The sequence below is a fragment of the Zophobas morio genome, unplaced genomic scaffold, assembly GCF_036711695.1.
Source record: "Zophobas morio isolate AGI-343-1 ecotype UQ-CSIRO unplaced genomic scaffold, CSIRO_AGI_Zmor_V1 ptg000379l, whole genome shotgun sequence".
In the NCBI taxonomy this organism is placed as follows: domain Eukaryota; kingdom Metazoa; phylum Arthropoda; class Insecta; order Coleoptera; family Tenebrionidae; genus Zophobas; species Zophobas morio.
In genome coordinates, this window is record NW_026972483.1 from 36 (window position 1) to 12,878 (window position 12,843).

Genomic DNA, 12,843 nt, shown 5'->3' on the forward strand with positions numbered 1-12,843 from the left:
TAACCCTTAACCCTAACCCTAACCCTAACCCTAACCCTAACCCTTAACCCTTAACCTTAACCTAACCCTAACCTAACCCTTAACCTTAACCCTAACCTAAACCCTAACCTAACCTAACCTTAACCCTAACCCTAACCCTTAACCTTAACCCTAACCCTAACCCTTAACCCTAACCCTAACCTTAACCCTAACCCTAACCCTAACCCTAACCCTAACCTAACCCTAACCCTAACCCTAACCTTAACCCTAACCTAACCCTTAACCCTAACCTTAACCCTAACCCTTAACCTAACCCTAACCCTAACCCTAACCCTAACCTAACCCCTAACCCTAACCCTAACCTTAACCCTAACCCTAACCCTAACCCTAACCCTAACCCTAACCCTAACCCTTAACCCTAACCCTAACCCTAACCTAAACCTAACCCTAACCCTAACCCTAACCCTAACCTTAACCCTAACCTTAACCCTAACCTAAACCTAACCTTAACCCTAACCCTAACCCTAACCTTAACCCTAACCCTAACCCTAACCCTAACCCTAACCTAAACCCTAACCTAACCCTAACCTAACCCTAACCCTAACCCTAACCCTAACCCTAACCCTCCTAACCCTAACCATAACCCTAACCATAACCCTTTTTTATAATGTTCCTAAACCCAATATTAAAGTCATATGCTTTTTTATATGAAATGTTCCCGAACATTTTTAATTATTTTAGAAACCACTTTCCGAGTATAAACATGAAAAGATATATGAGAAAAGACCCCTTATGTATTTTTTCGCGATTTCGCTAGCGGAATGCCGTCAAAATTCCACTGAAGAAGCCCAAGCAGCAGAAAGGATCCTTATTCAAAATACTTTTTTGAACAAACAGTCAAGCTTGATTCAAGGATACCCCTGGAAATTTAGCGAAAACTTTATTAATAAACCATTCTATACCGCATATGAACGTTTATTGATGAAAGAAATAGTCTGAGTATCTTTAAGACGCTTTGTGATATTTTTGTGATATTTTTGCAAAGATTATCGTTACATTTACCCTTAACCTACCCCTAATGTATTGTTTATAAAAAATATTAAATAATAAATAATAACAGACAATACTAATAAAATATTTATAATAATTACATTATGTAATATATATTATATAATAATACTAGATATATTATTTAATATATGTATATAACCAATAAAATGATAATAAATAATAACTAATGGTAAACAATACTAGTTAATAATTACAATAATAATAATTAGTGAATACACATAATAAAAAAGCAGTGAAATTATAATACTGCAATACTATAATATAAAAAAAAGTAAACGTCCTCCCACCAAACTTTAAAACAAAACGTGCACTCGAATAAACTTTATATATTACTTAATAGCATAAATATATTTTAGCTATCCTTTATGCTTAAATACTCACGCTATTATAAAAAGTATTAATACTTCTGCTTCTAAAGTCACTCTTCATTTTTTTTAAAAGATGAGCAAGGTTGACATCGTAGCCTTTGGCTGGTAGCGCGTTTTACGGAGAGTTATGAGAGGCATCCCTCTGCTAATTCACCCTCGCCCCGCGAATTGCCATTTACGCCGAAGATATGATTTATCCGTCGTCAAAGCCACCAGCTAAGCCATGCCAATACCTACAATTATATCTTGTGTATCGACAGGTTTACTGTGGGATTTGAAGTTAAAAATATGGTTATTAATTACTCACCCTTCACGTTGAGACATTAGTAAAAGAAATTATTTTAGCTTACTTGTTTTTTTACTAAGTTATTTTAGCTATATACTCTTTGCAAATGCGTTCCATAAGTTTTTATAACTCTTCCTTCTTTTAGCTCCCTCTAACACTTTTGCGTTCGGCTACAAACCACCCCATGGTATATTTATATTTTATTTTTTAATAAATTTAATAAATTTTTTTGTGCATTATTAGAGTGTAGAACTTAAAAACGGTGAAACATATAATGGGCATTTAATGGGTTGTGATAACTATATGAACATTAGCCTTCGACAAGTTATTATTACCTCAAAGGTTTCATACTAGAACCTTACTTATACAATATAAGTATATGAAATCTCTAGTTCGTTTAAAAATTTAAATTTATATGATTTTTATTTTAAAATCTATTTCATAGGATGGTGACCGATTTTGGAACGTCCCTGATTGTTATATAAGGGGGAATGTTATAAAATATTTAAGAATGCCTGATGAGGTTATTTTATACTCTTTTCTATTACGCACAACATTTTTGTTAACTAAGCGATTTGAGAAAGGTTCTGGATAAGGCTATCCAAGAGGAGGCACACTTTAGGGCGAGGAACATAGCTGAAAAAGGGAAAGTGAAATCGATTATTGACAAAGGAAAAGGGAATTTTAGAAAAGGAAAAGGTTTAAATATTATTTTTTGTTTGTTACACACTAACTAAGTTACTATTTACCTTCCATCTACTTTTATTTGTCGCACTACCGGTTATTTTTTACTACTATACCTTTAACACAGTATATATGAATATTTTTTTAAAATTGTAAAATTTTATATATATAATTAAAGACCTTGGATAATTATGTCATGAATATCTGCATACTTTGAAAAGGTCTTTTTAATTCAGATTGCAGAAGTAAACTTAATTTTTTAAAAAAGTTGCTTATAAGATATTTATTATAAAGTAGCCACTTAACTTGGCTCTGAAGAATAAATTTGCGAAGGCCTTATTTTTCTATTTCGCTTTGAAGTTTGTTTTACGAGCTGTTTGGAAAGTAAAACACGCTTAGCTTATAAGAGAGTAGGGAACGCCTCTTTATTATAGAATTTTTGATATTATAAACCGTTTATAATATCTTCTTTTTTGTGTGGGTGCTTTAACAGTACATACCTTTACAAGAACGTTATTAATATTTCAAGGCTTAAAGGTTTTTGCTTAAGAACTTATACATGATTTATTGAGTTTTTAGGTCTCTAATATAAACAAGGAGAAACTTTTATCAAAAAAGTAACAGCCGGCAATATAATGGTTACTTTAAAGGTAGAAGACTTAAATATTAGAAGACTTTTCGCTTTTATTAGCAATCTATTTGGCAGTCATATCCTAAACGATCGTTGTTTAACTTGCCCGATTTGCGGTTGGTATACCTATTTACTAGCTTTCAGACCACAACTTCAAAGACAAACCGCTTACACTGGTTTGATTAAAAGATAACAGGTCACAATCATAAGTGTTATTCATTGCTTACTAAAAGAAAAAAAATCTAAAATTAGATGCCATAAGTCAGTTAAAATGTAAAATACTATTTCGTGGCTCCCAAGTTAAATAACTGTGATAAAAGTTAACTTGAAATACTCATATCGGGTTATATGAATAAGGTAAATGCTACCTAGAAAGCGGTAAACCCGTTGTTATGCAGACACAGAAAACGTTAACTTGAAAAAAAAAAACTGCTCATTGTAGGTTCTACTTTGACTTTCATATTACTAGATTGCAAGCCTTTTAAAACAAACTCTTTAACATAAGTATGGAGGCCCCAAGGTTTATTTGTTATATTCCTGAATGCATGGTGAAGAAATTCAAGCCTTAGTTTTTAAAAATTGCCAGCAATTGCTATAAAGTATCAGCAATCTAATTGTTTATCAGTTTCTTTTCCAGGATATAATACTTTGTATAAAGCAAGTCTTAAAGTCGCTTTCCACTTTTAATTTATGGAGGCACAGCCACCTGTGCCTGTGGGTGGTAACAGACGTATCCTAACCGTTTTTGGGGCGTTTGTACCCCCTTTTAACGGCGAGAGGGGCCCGGAGGCGAATGCCCAAACAGCGACTATTCTCTTAAGGGGGTATTATGTTTGCCCCGAAATACTGAGAGCTATGGAAGATATATCAAGCCTGACCCTCGCCATGGTGGAAAACCGCCAAATAAGCACTAATTTGAAAGGCGGGCCACAGGTACTAAACCTCAGCCCTTAGAAATCGGCCAGCAAAAATGCTGGCCAGACCTTCCCGGCCACAAGCTTTCTCAGAAGAGGAGCCCTCAACTTTTATATGCATTAATTATACATACCTCTAAGAAACCTTGGCTCTTCTTTCCGTGACCAACTCTCGCAATGATGCTTTAAGCGGTTTCAACATAATCCAAAAGACGGAAAGAACACAGGAACTACATCCTACCTATAAAGTAGCCGGACTTGTGGGGCTGGTACTCGGGGCCACTCTTGCGGTGATTTTCAGGAGTTTTTCACCACCCTACGGAATGTCCGAAAGTCCGGGCTCAATATGCTATTGATACCCTTCAGTTCTTCGAAAAAGTCATGCGCTTGGCTTACCGAGCATGCGCAAAAATCCAAAAAAGAACTCGTACAGAGGCCTTGATTTAAAATATGACGAACTACCTAAGCTACCTGTACTTATTAAAATAAAGTGCAACGAAATCACAAAGGAAAATAGTTAACAAAAAATTATCTTACTACGATAGTACAATAAAACTTACGGTTAGAATTACTCAACGATTGTTAATTATGATTAGCAATTACACTAATCTTTTTAAAAACCACATCGAAAATCACATTGGTCCGGCCCCTCTAGGGATTGAGGATATGCAATTAAACACAGGAAAAAAGACCACATAGACCGCGCTACCCGTCAAACTACTTCTCACTGCAGCAGTCTCGTTACCACTTCTTGAGTAAACAACCCCATTCATGTTCTATAAAAAATAACCATTGTGGTAAAATTAATGCTAACAAATGGCGTGCAGCCTTTAAAATTAGAAATACGCGTTAAGGGCTCGAAATTTTCATCAGAATGTGACGACACTTATGCATAACAAGCATTGTAGCACCCAAATTTACCCAGTATTAGATTACACTTTGTTTTACTAGGCAGCTATTGTAACATATAGTTTTAACTCTAAGCCAGCTTGTTTGCTTAAAGTCACACATCCCACCCTGTGGTTTAGGTATTCACACGCAAGGCATTTAAAATGGAAAGCGCTGTAAGTGCTCAATATTGTTATTGCTTGAACATAGGCCCCAAATCTGACGGCCTTTCCTCGCTTGTCAATCCAATGATTAATTGCGAAAGAGTAACGTTTTGAGCAGCGTCTCTACTGCAAAAATATTTTAATCCCTTCTCTACCTAACGGCACATTCTATAAAAAAAATATATACCGGATCGACCTGCTTAATGTGCGAAGTGTAGCGGGCACACAAAATACCTCGGGTGCAAAGCTTACAAGCGAAAGCCTAAAACACCTGATTAAACAGCGATCCCCCATAACAAAAGTTGATTACTTTAAGTATCAACTGAAGATGTGAGTTGTAACCCGTAGCTTTGTGATAAGAGCATGGTGCGCAAACTCAAGATGCGGTTCGATCCCCGTCGGTGCCAACTCGCATTTTTTTTGGTCTGGTGGTTACATGTACAATTCCTTACAAACTAAATTCTGGTACCCCAACTGGAAATTTCGCTCCGCTTCTCATAACATCACCGTTAACTACTTACTACGTTAACGACAATATTGCCAACGAACCTGAAGGCAACCAAAATCCAGACTCTACTTGCGATAATTACTAGACAACAAAACTTCTTTTTTGTATTATATGAGTTAATGTAGCTTGAAAGGTTCGATCTTTGTTTATCGTGGAGACAAATATATCCTTTAGCGTACCAATTACTAATACAATTTTTTAATATACCTCTAGGATAATCTCGATAGAGGTAACAAACCACCGCTGCTACGGTCTAACGAAATTAGTTGGTTGGCCATAAAGGGCACAATCCTAATTAAACATTTAACGGGTATTGTGCGCGTCGCGCTCTTTCCTTTTTTTTTGTTGTTGTAATTGTTTTCAGTGTTTGTCAGGCGGTTCGAGAGCAATTAAATAAATTATGCTAGCCCCTCTTTATTTTTGGCTTTATATAATATTTTCATGTAGTATAATATAATATTACTCTCAAACAATTTTTTATAATATTTAAGTTCTTTCTTAAAGTTATCGAGTCTGTGAGATCAATTCACAAAATTTGATTCCTTATTTAAAAATCACATAAGGATGTTCGTTAATATACTAACCATAGTAGACCTCCGCTACTATTATTAAAGCACCTGATTTCTCGTAAATAATAAATTTAGCCAAAAATCCTTACCGCTTTCCTCATATTTATTATAGTATCTAAAACCTATTCAGTAAGAGGCCTATATAAAAAGTCCTGAATTAATAAATTAGTAAAATCACTCCCATTTAGACAGATCTTTTATCTTAATGGTTTGAAATAATTTTATAAAAAAAAAATTTGTAAACGTATATTTTACATATCATAGTGATTGTAAACAATGTAATGCTATTAGAGTTATAATTACTGAAACCCCACTTCGTAATCTCTTTTTTTTAAAAATTAATCACATTATTATTTAATACATTTCTAATCTTAATAATCATATAGTGATATATATACTCTTATATTTGTCTATTACGAAGCAAAAGATTAGCTTATGTACCGGTACGTGAACTACGAAATTTTTGATTTCTTAGGAGGGGTTAAACTTCTGAACCTCCTTCAAAGTAACCCTCGCAGGGCCGACGGGTGGCACAAAAATGTCCGCAACTTCTAATATCTAATTTTAAGCTTTCCAAATTTCAAAAATTTTCAAAAAATTAGTTATTCTTGCCTTTTGCATAAAGTTTTCATATAGATGACTGACTCAAGTAAACTAGGCCTTATCACGAATGAGAAAAGTAATTGAAAATACAGTTAACATTCATGTACTTAATGACCTTGGAAGGGAAGTCGTATAGATAAACTATTGGAGTTTCGATATATAGCATCTCTTTCCTTGTTAATTCTAAAACTAACAGCGCATAGTCCCATCTCGTAGTAACTAAAACTAAAGGAAAATGGGTTTTGAGATAACCTCACAGTGGATTCATAAAAATTAGGCCTGGGAAAATAACTCTTCACAGATATTAATAAACCATAACTGCTCTTCCTACATCCAAAAAGTATGGAGTATAAATAAATTCCAATTTTATATTGTAAAGTAGCTTGCCAGTTTTTCTTAAGTAACAGAAGTTCGTGCTATGCCTTGAATTTCGTAAAATGTTCGTGGTTAAATAAGATTAAGATTGTTTTGTTATAACTCCAAGTTATGGTGCGCTTTAATGGGAACAAGTTAAAAAATTACTGTGTTGTATATTGTATAGTGTAACCTTACTTTGTTAGCTAGATAAAGTTCAATTTAAATAGTTTATGTAATTTGTGTTATGAGTGACGCTATGAAACCTCCAGGTCGGAGTCTCTATTTTCTACACGCCAGTTGTCAACGAATGTTCTGTAGTTGAACCACAAAATGTATTTATTGACGTAAAACCCAAAAATTGTTGCTAAATTATTTAAGTAGGGTATGCCTTCCTCATTTTTTTCTCTGTAAGTAATCGAATTTTTCTTAATTTTTTTGGGTAAAAACTTTACGAAAGAGGTGAGTAGAAGAAATTTTAGGCCATTAGGGTAACATTTTATATAGGTACACTTTCCATTTGATGCTGAAGAGTATTAAGGTGGTCTTTTATTACTCTAGCCTCTGTAGTACACGTACATATATTGGTTGTGCAAGTTTAGTCTGTAGAAGAGCGGTAGTGGTTTTAGTCGTCATTAAACGTCTACTACTAAAATTAGTGAACAAAAAGAGTTCATGTACTGAAAGTATAATTTTCGGTAGTCCCTATCTATATTTGTCAGAAGCCCCTAGTGGTTAGTCTAGTTTTGTGAAATAAATAATTTTTAAAACTTAATTTTCAGCTTTTAGTAACAATAATTTTGCCATTAGAAACTTATTTAAGTTTATGAATTATGAAGCCTTAATTTCATATTATCGAAAGAAGCTCTTTCCTGCTTCACTCATGTGTTCTAATCGTCACCAGCGTGTTTTGCTTTAGCAAATGTTAAGTTTATTTATTAATTTTTCAATTTAAAAGGATTTTTGGTAGTCTGACTAAATTATTAACTGTTAATCTTCTCTGTTCTACTTTATGTTTTTACTATGATTTTGTATAGTTAGTATAGAGTTCCAATGAGGATTCGTTAGAAGGCTGTTCACCTGCATTTGTACCCCACAAATAAGTTTATCCGTAAAATAAAAATATTCCTTAAAGGTCTGTGTTTGCTAGTGTACCACTAAAAATAACTAAAACAAGATAATATAAATAAAAATTGTCTATTACAAAAAAAATTATGAATATATTTTTTTTCTTTCTTTCCCGCTTTCCTGTAGTTTAAGAAGATTTTATTTCAAACTAATCACCTCTTAACTATTAGACGGGTTAGTGTAAAGTAAAAAATAACCTGTAATTTAAAGCTAAGTAAACTGGACAGTAATTATCTCTTTCGCATGGCTTTTAAATAACGATTAATTGTTTTATAACATTTTAGTCTCTAGTTACGCTTTGTGATTGAGAACATAGCGGGCCTCTGGGGAGACTTTTTAATCATGAAACGAATAATCATTTATAATAATAGTTTCTTTCTCGCCCCTTCCCCCAATAAATTTTTAAAAGTAATATTTTCTGAAAAATACTAAAGGAAAAGTAGAATAATTTTGTACAAAAAGCCCCCTTTATTTAAAAATTAATTCCCGTAAATCGAACTAGTGATAAAAGCAACTATTATATACCATCTAATGTTTAATTAATGCAAAACTCATTGGCCTCATTAGGGTTTCAAGCTCTGAGGTTTGTACATTGCTAAATTTTAATATTGGGATAGCTTTTCTTCTTTGCTGTTCCTCAATGTATAAATTTATATATTTGTAGTAATTTTTGAGTTGTAAAAATGAGAGCAACCAACAAGAGAACCCTCTTAAGTGATTTTAAAGAAAATACTGAACCTTTAAAAAAAAGGTTGAAACAGGAAAATAAGATTCCTTTAAACTCAAGGAACACCTTAAAATCTTCAGTTAACAAGGTTAATGTACCTTTATTATTAATACATTCTATGTTTTACCCTATTTTAAATAATTATAAAGCCTAAATTAAACTCCCCTTTGAAAAACATTCCACGGCACTCAAGATTATATAAAGATTTTAGTAGCACTACCGGTAAGTTACCAGCTTCTATTCGTGGAACTTTTACTTGGAAACCACCTGCAACGCCGATAAAAAGTTTAAAGGAAGACTCTGCAGTTCTTGGGCCATCTCGAAATATCGATACCACTCTAACCAACGCAGGAAGTTATGAAAAGTCAGAAGAAGTAAAGACTTCTATTGGGAACGAGCAACTAGACAGCATAATCGATAAAAGATTTTCTACACTTCATAAATTAACTCTTCAAATCAAAGATAAAAAAATAAAAAGGGATAAATTTGTCAATCGAGGCATGCTTACCTTTATTAAAATATTTATTTCTTTGAAAATTATACTAAATAATTTAGCTACTGTGGATAAATTTGTAGATGCTATCGCTGAACTTAAAGGTTTATTAGACCGTTGGTTAGAGACAAAAGGTATTTATTATGCTTATCCTGTTTTTTTTTCTACCTGAAAATAAACTTTTATAGCTTTTCTCGAGAATGATTTAAAAAATTTTTGGAGTCAACTTAATTGTAAGCTTGAGTCTGACACCGTAAAGTCAACTTCATTGGAACTTTTGAATGCTAACTTGAGCGAAACACTACATAAAGCCGAGGAAAGTATAAAGCTGTATAAAAGTAAAGTAAGTAATCTTACTTAAAAATACTTATTCTTGTTGAACAATTCCTTTAATTTTTGCAGACTTCCGAGTTGGACACAGAAAAGTTACTCTTAGAAAGCAAAGTGGATGATTTGAACACAAAACTTGAGGAACTTGTACTATTTTTTTTTATTAATAGAACATTGTTACGTATTTATTTGTACTGCAGTTATTCAAATTTTTCTTAACCTTTATTTGAACCAAATAATTTTAAATTTTTACACGATAGAAAATTTATAATGAAAAGTCCCTTAGCGACCAAAACTCTCTATGTGAGCGCGTTAAGAGGGAGCTGGAATCAGAACGAGAGCAGCATCAACAAACCTTACAACAGCTGAATACAATAGAGAGAAACTATGAAGATTTAAGTAAAACTAATAAGGTTAAAAATATAGATAAATTTTGCGTATTAATTATTTTTATTATTCTCAAAAGACATTGACGTTAGAGCTCGAAGCACTAAAAAACAGGCTGGAGGAAAAAAATAGCGAATTCAGCTCCACGATGGCTACTTTTTCTCGCACGCAGGAGGTTCTTATTGCCTCGCTCTTCAGGCCGATTCCCAACACCCTTTTAGGCCCACCAAGCGACCATCAACGATCTGAATGAAGAAAACAAAGTACTTAAAGAATGGTTGGATTCTTTAAGCTTCCCAAAGAACTTATTATTATCAGTGATAGTTAACATTTTATTCAGCGTATCAAAATTGAATGGAGCTGAATACGAGCTTTTGACTATAAAAGAGGAGTTGAGAAAGCAGACGAGTCTCTGCTCTGAATTTCAACTGTTCGAAAAAGAGCTAAAAGAAGCCCTCATAAAAAAGGACGAGCTCCTTCAGAAGCAGGCCAACGAAATTTGGTATGGGCCTCCTGAAATAGTGTTTCCGTGCTGTAATGGGAAATTTCGCTGCAGGCAGCTGAAGCGGGACTTGAACCGCTCGCAGGAGGCCTTCAGCAAGTGCGAAACGGAAATTGGCGAACTCAAGGAGAACAATCGTATGTTGCAGTCGAACGTGACTCTCCAGAGCGAACTTGCACGAGAGTTGACTTCCAGACTGAAACAACTGCACGACAACTCTGGCGTACGCCACAATAGCTTTGCTAATCTTGAAACTCGTGCTACTTTGCTTCACTCAGATCCCTATCGAAAACGTGCAAATAGAGCGCATTTGTAAACTCTCTATGGAAAATGAGGAGCTGAAAGCCAAAATCTCCATTTTAGAGGTTCTGCATTCCAAAAACCATACTTGAATACTTGAACTCTCTTCTTATTGTCTCACAAGTGCAAAGACAAAGAGTTCTCAGAAGCCCAGGGTGAGATTGCGGAATTGAAGCAAAAACTTTATGAAGCTGAGGAGAGAAACAGGATTCTTCACAATACCATTCAGGACTTAAAGGGGAAAGTGCGCGTATTTGTACGGATCCGGCCTTCATGGGCTGGTGGCTTCTAAACTTTACTTGTTACTGCGTCTCTTATCGAAGAACATTCCTATGTAGATGCCCAGCGCACTGCCGTCAAGAGCGACACTGACCTCCACATGGAGTGCAGAGGTTGTGGTCTTTCTATGTCCCACTGCACCCTTATAGATCCCCACCCCTCCGCTGCCTCAGGTACTCAGCACGTTTTCAAGTTTGACCGTGTTTTTGGGCCAGTGGACTCGCAAGAGACCGTATTTGAAGAGGTACTTGCTCGCTCCAAATTATGACTACCCTTCATATTATTATTGCTTCAAGGTTGCGTTGTTCGTGCAGTCGGCCTTGCACGGCTACAACACCTGTGTGATCGCTTATGGCCAAACAGGAGCCGGAAAAACGCACGTGTTTTTCTGTCTTACTTTGCACCTCCATTGCCCTGTTAATGGTAACACGTCTGGCGCCTACACAGCTTCACCATGCACGGTGGGAGGGGCAAGGAAGCTGGCATTGTCCGAAGGGCCGCCCAGAAAATTGTGGAGACGGCGCAAGTTATGAAAGCAACGGGTCAGTTTTATAATCTCTCGTTCGCTTTGTCCCATGACGACGTGGGACCGACAGGCTGGGAGTACTCTTTCACGTGCAACTACGTCGAGATCTACAACGAGCAAGTGAGAGGTGGTGGCCGCGTGTTAACCATCTTGTAACCGATATAATGGCTTTTGCCCTTGACCTCCAGATCTTCTGGCTTCTGGTGCGCCGAAAGTAAACATGCGAATCATCGGTTCAGAAGTTTTAACCAAAGATTTTCACGAAAAGACCTTTTCCTCCGTCGACGAGGTGCGTAATGTCCGGCCCTCAAAGCAAGCACTGACCGCACTTCCCCACAATAGGTGGATTTGATAGTCTCATCCGCCGAAAAGCAAAGATCCGTGGCCGCCACCAACATGAACGAGACCTCCTCAAGAAGTCACAGCGTCTTTATCTTAAAGCTTCAGGTCGATTTCCCGCTGTCCTTCATAACCTTTGAGTCAGAGCAGCTTACCGGGCCGTCAGGGTGTCCATGTAGAAACAAAAACAAAACTAAATGGTTGCCTGTACCTCTGCGACTTAGCAGGCTCCGAAAGGATCGCGAAAAGTGGGGCCACTGGCGACAGGTTATGGGCTATGTCTGTTCTCATGAAAGGAGGGGCCGCTTACTAGCGTGATAGGCTCAAAGAGGCCCAAAATATTAACAAGTCTCTCTCCACTTTAACGGATGTTCTTAGGCAGTTGCACGAGAAGGCTGACCACATACGCTACAGGTTTGATTGTCCACCAGCCATCGTAGGGCGCATGCGCTAACTCTTAGGGGCCGACAGAGATTCAAAGCTGACCATCTTGCTGCAGCCCTGCTTTACGTGTTCTGGTAGTCTGCTAACACCGTGGGTGTGATTGACCTTTCTAAACCTCAAATGGTCGTTAGGGAAGTCTTTAATGATTGTCAACGTCGCTCCGGAGCCCGAAAACGAACGGGAAACACTCAATTCCCTCAAGTTTGCGGCCAAAGTCTGCGAAACGGAGCTCGGAAAAACAATCCGAAATATTATTAAATATTGAGCTGCAGAAAGACTCCATAATCTTTAAACCTCTCGACGCTTCAAAGCTAGTACAAAGATCACTTATTAGATTAGATGCAGATTGTTGAACTTATATGACAACAG

General features: G+C 36.0%; 2 protein-coding genes and 1 long non-coding RNA gene across 3 annotated transcripts; all 3 read left to right on the top strand.

Annotated features, from left to right (window-relative positions):
• The first annotated feature begins 1,639 nt into the window (after positions 1 to 1,639).
• On the top strand, positions 1,640 to 2,631 carry LOC135120420 (U6 snRNA-associated Sm-like protein LSm4). The gene is made up of 6 exons (XM_064044728.1): positions 1,640 to 1,709; positions 1,850 to 1,891; positions 1,948 to 2,046; positions 2,150 to 2,227; positions 2,289 to 2,403; positions 2,567 to 2,631. Exons 1-6 carry the CDS (start codon positions 1,707 to 1,709, stop codon positions 2,575 to 2,577), a joined length of 348 nt encoding a protein of 115 aa, XP_063900798.1. The 5' UTR covers positions 1,640 to 1,706; the 3' UTR covers positions 2,578 to 2,631.
• A 6,235-nt stretch (positions 2,632 to 8,866) lies between these two features.
• LOC135120363 (uncharacterized) lies at positions 8,867 to 9,351 on the top strand. Its single transcript, XR_010278585.1, has 2 exons — positions 8,867 to 8,962; positions 9,024 to 9,351. It is a non-coding gene; the product is annotated as an uncharacterized LOC135120363 (long non-coding RNA).
• Positions 9,352 to 9,374: 23 nt separating this feature from the next.
• On the top strand, positions 9,375 to 12,837 carry LOC135120365 (uncharacterized). The gene is made up of 21 exons (XM_064044664.1): positions 9,375 to 9,501; positions 9,556 to 9,710; positions 9,770 to 9,844; positions 9,958 to 10,110; positions 10,164 to 10,259; positions 10,306 to 10,361; positions 10,425 to 10,586; positions 10,641 to 10,809; positions 10,865 to 10,951; positions 11,011 to 11,167; positions 11,225 to 11,278; positions 11,339 to 11,409; positions 11,462 to 11,541; positions 11,613 to 11,707; positions 11,762 to 11,818; positions 11,880 to 11,980; positions 12,034 to 12,138; positions 12,197 to 12,297; positions 12,352 to 12,444; positions 12,502 to 12,548; positions 12,606 to 12,837. The coding sequence occupies exons 1-21, from the start codon at positions 9,375 to 9,377 to the stop codon at positions 12,737 to 12,739; spliced, it is 2,175 nt and encodes a 724-aa protein (XP_063900734.1). The 3' UTR covers positions 12,740 to 12,837.
• The last annotated feature ends 6 nt before the right edge of the window (positions 12,838 to 12,843 follow it).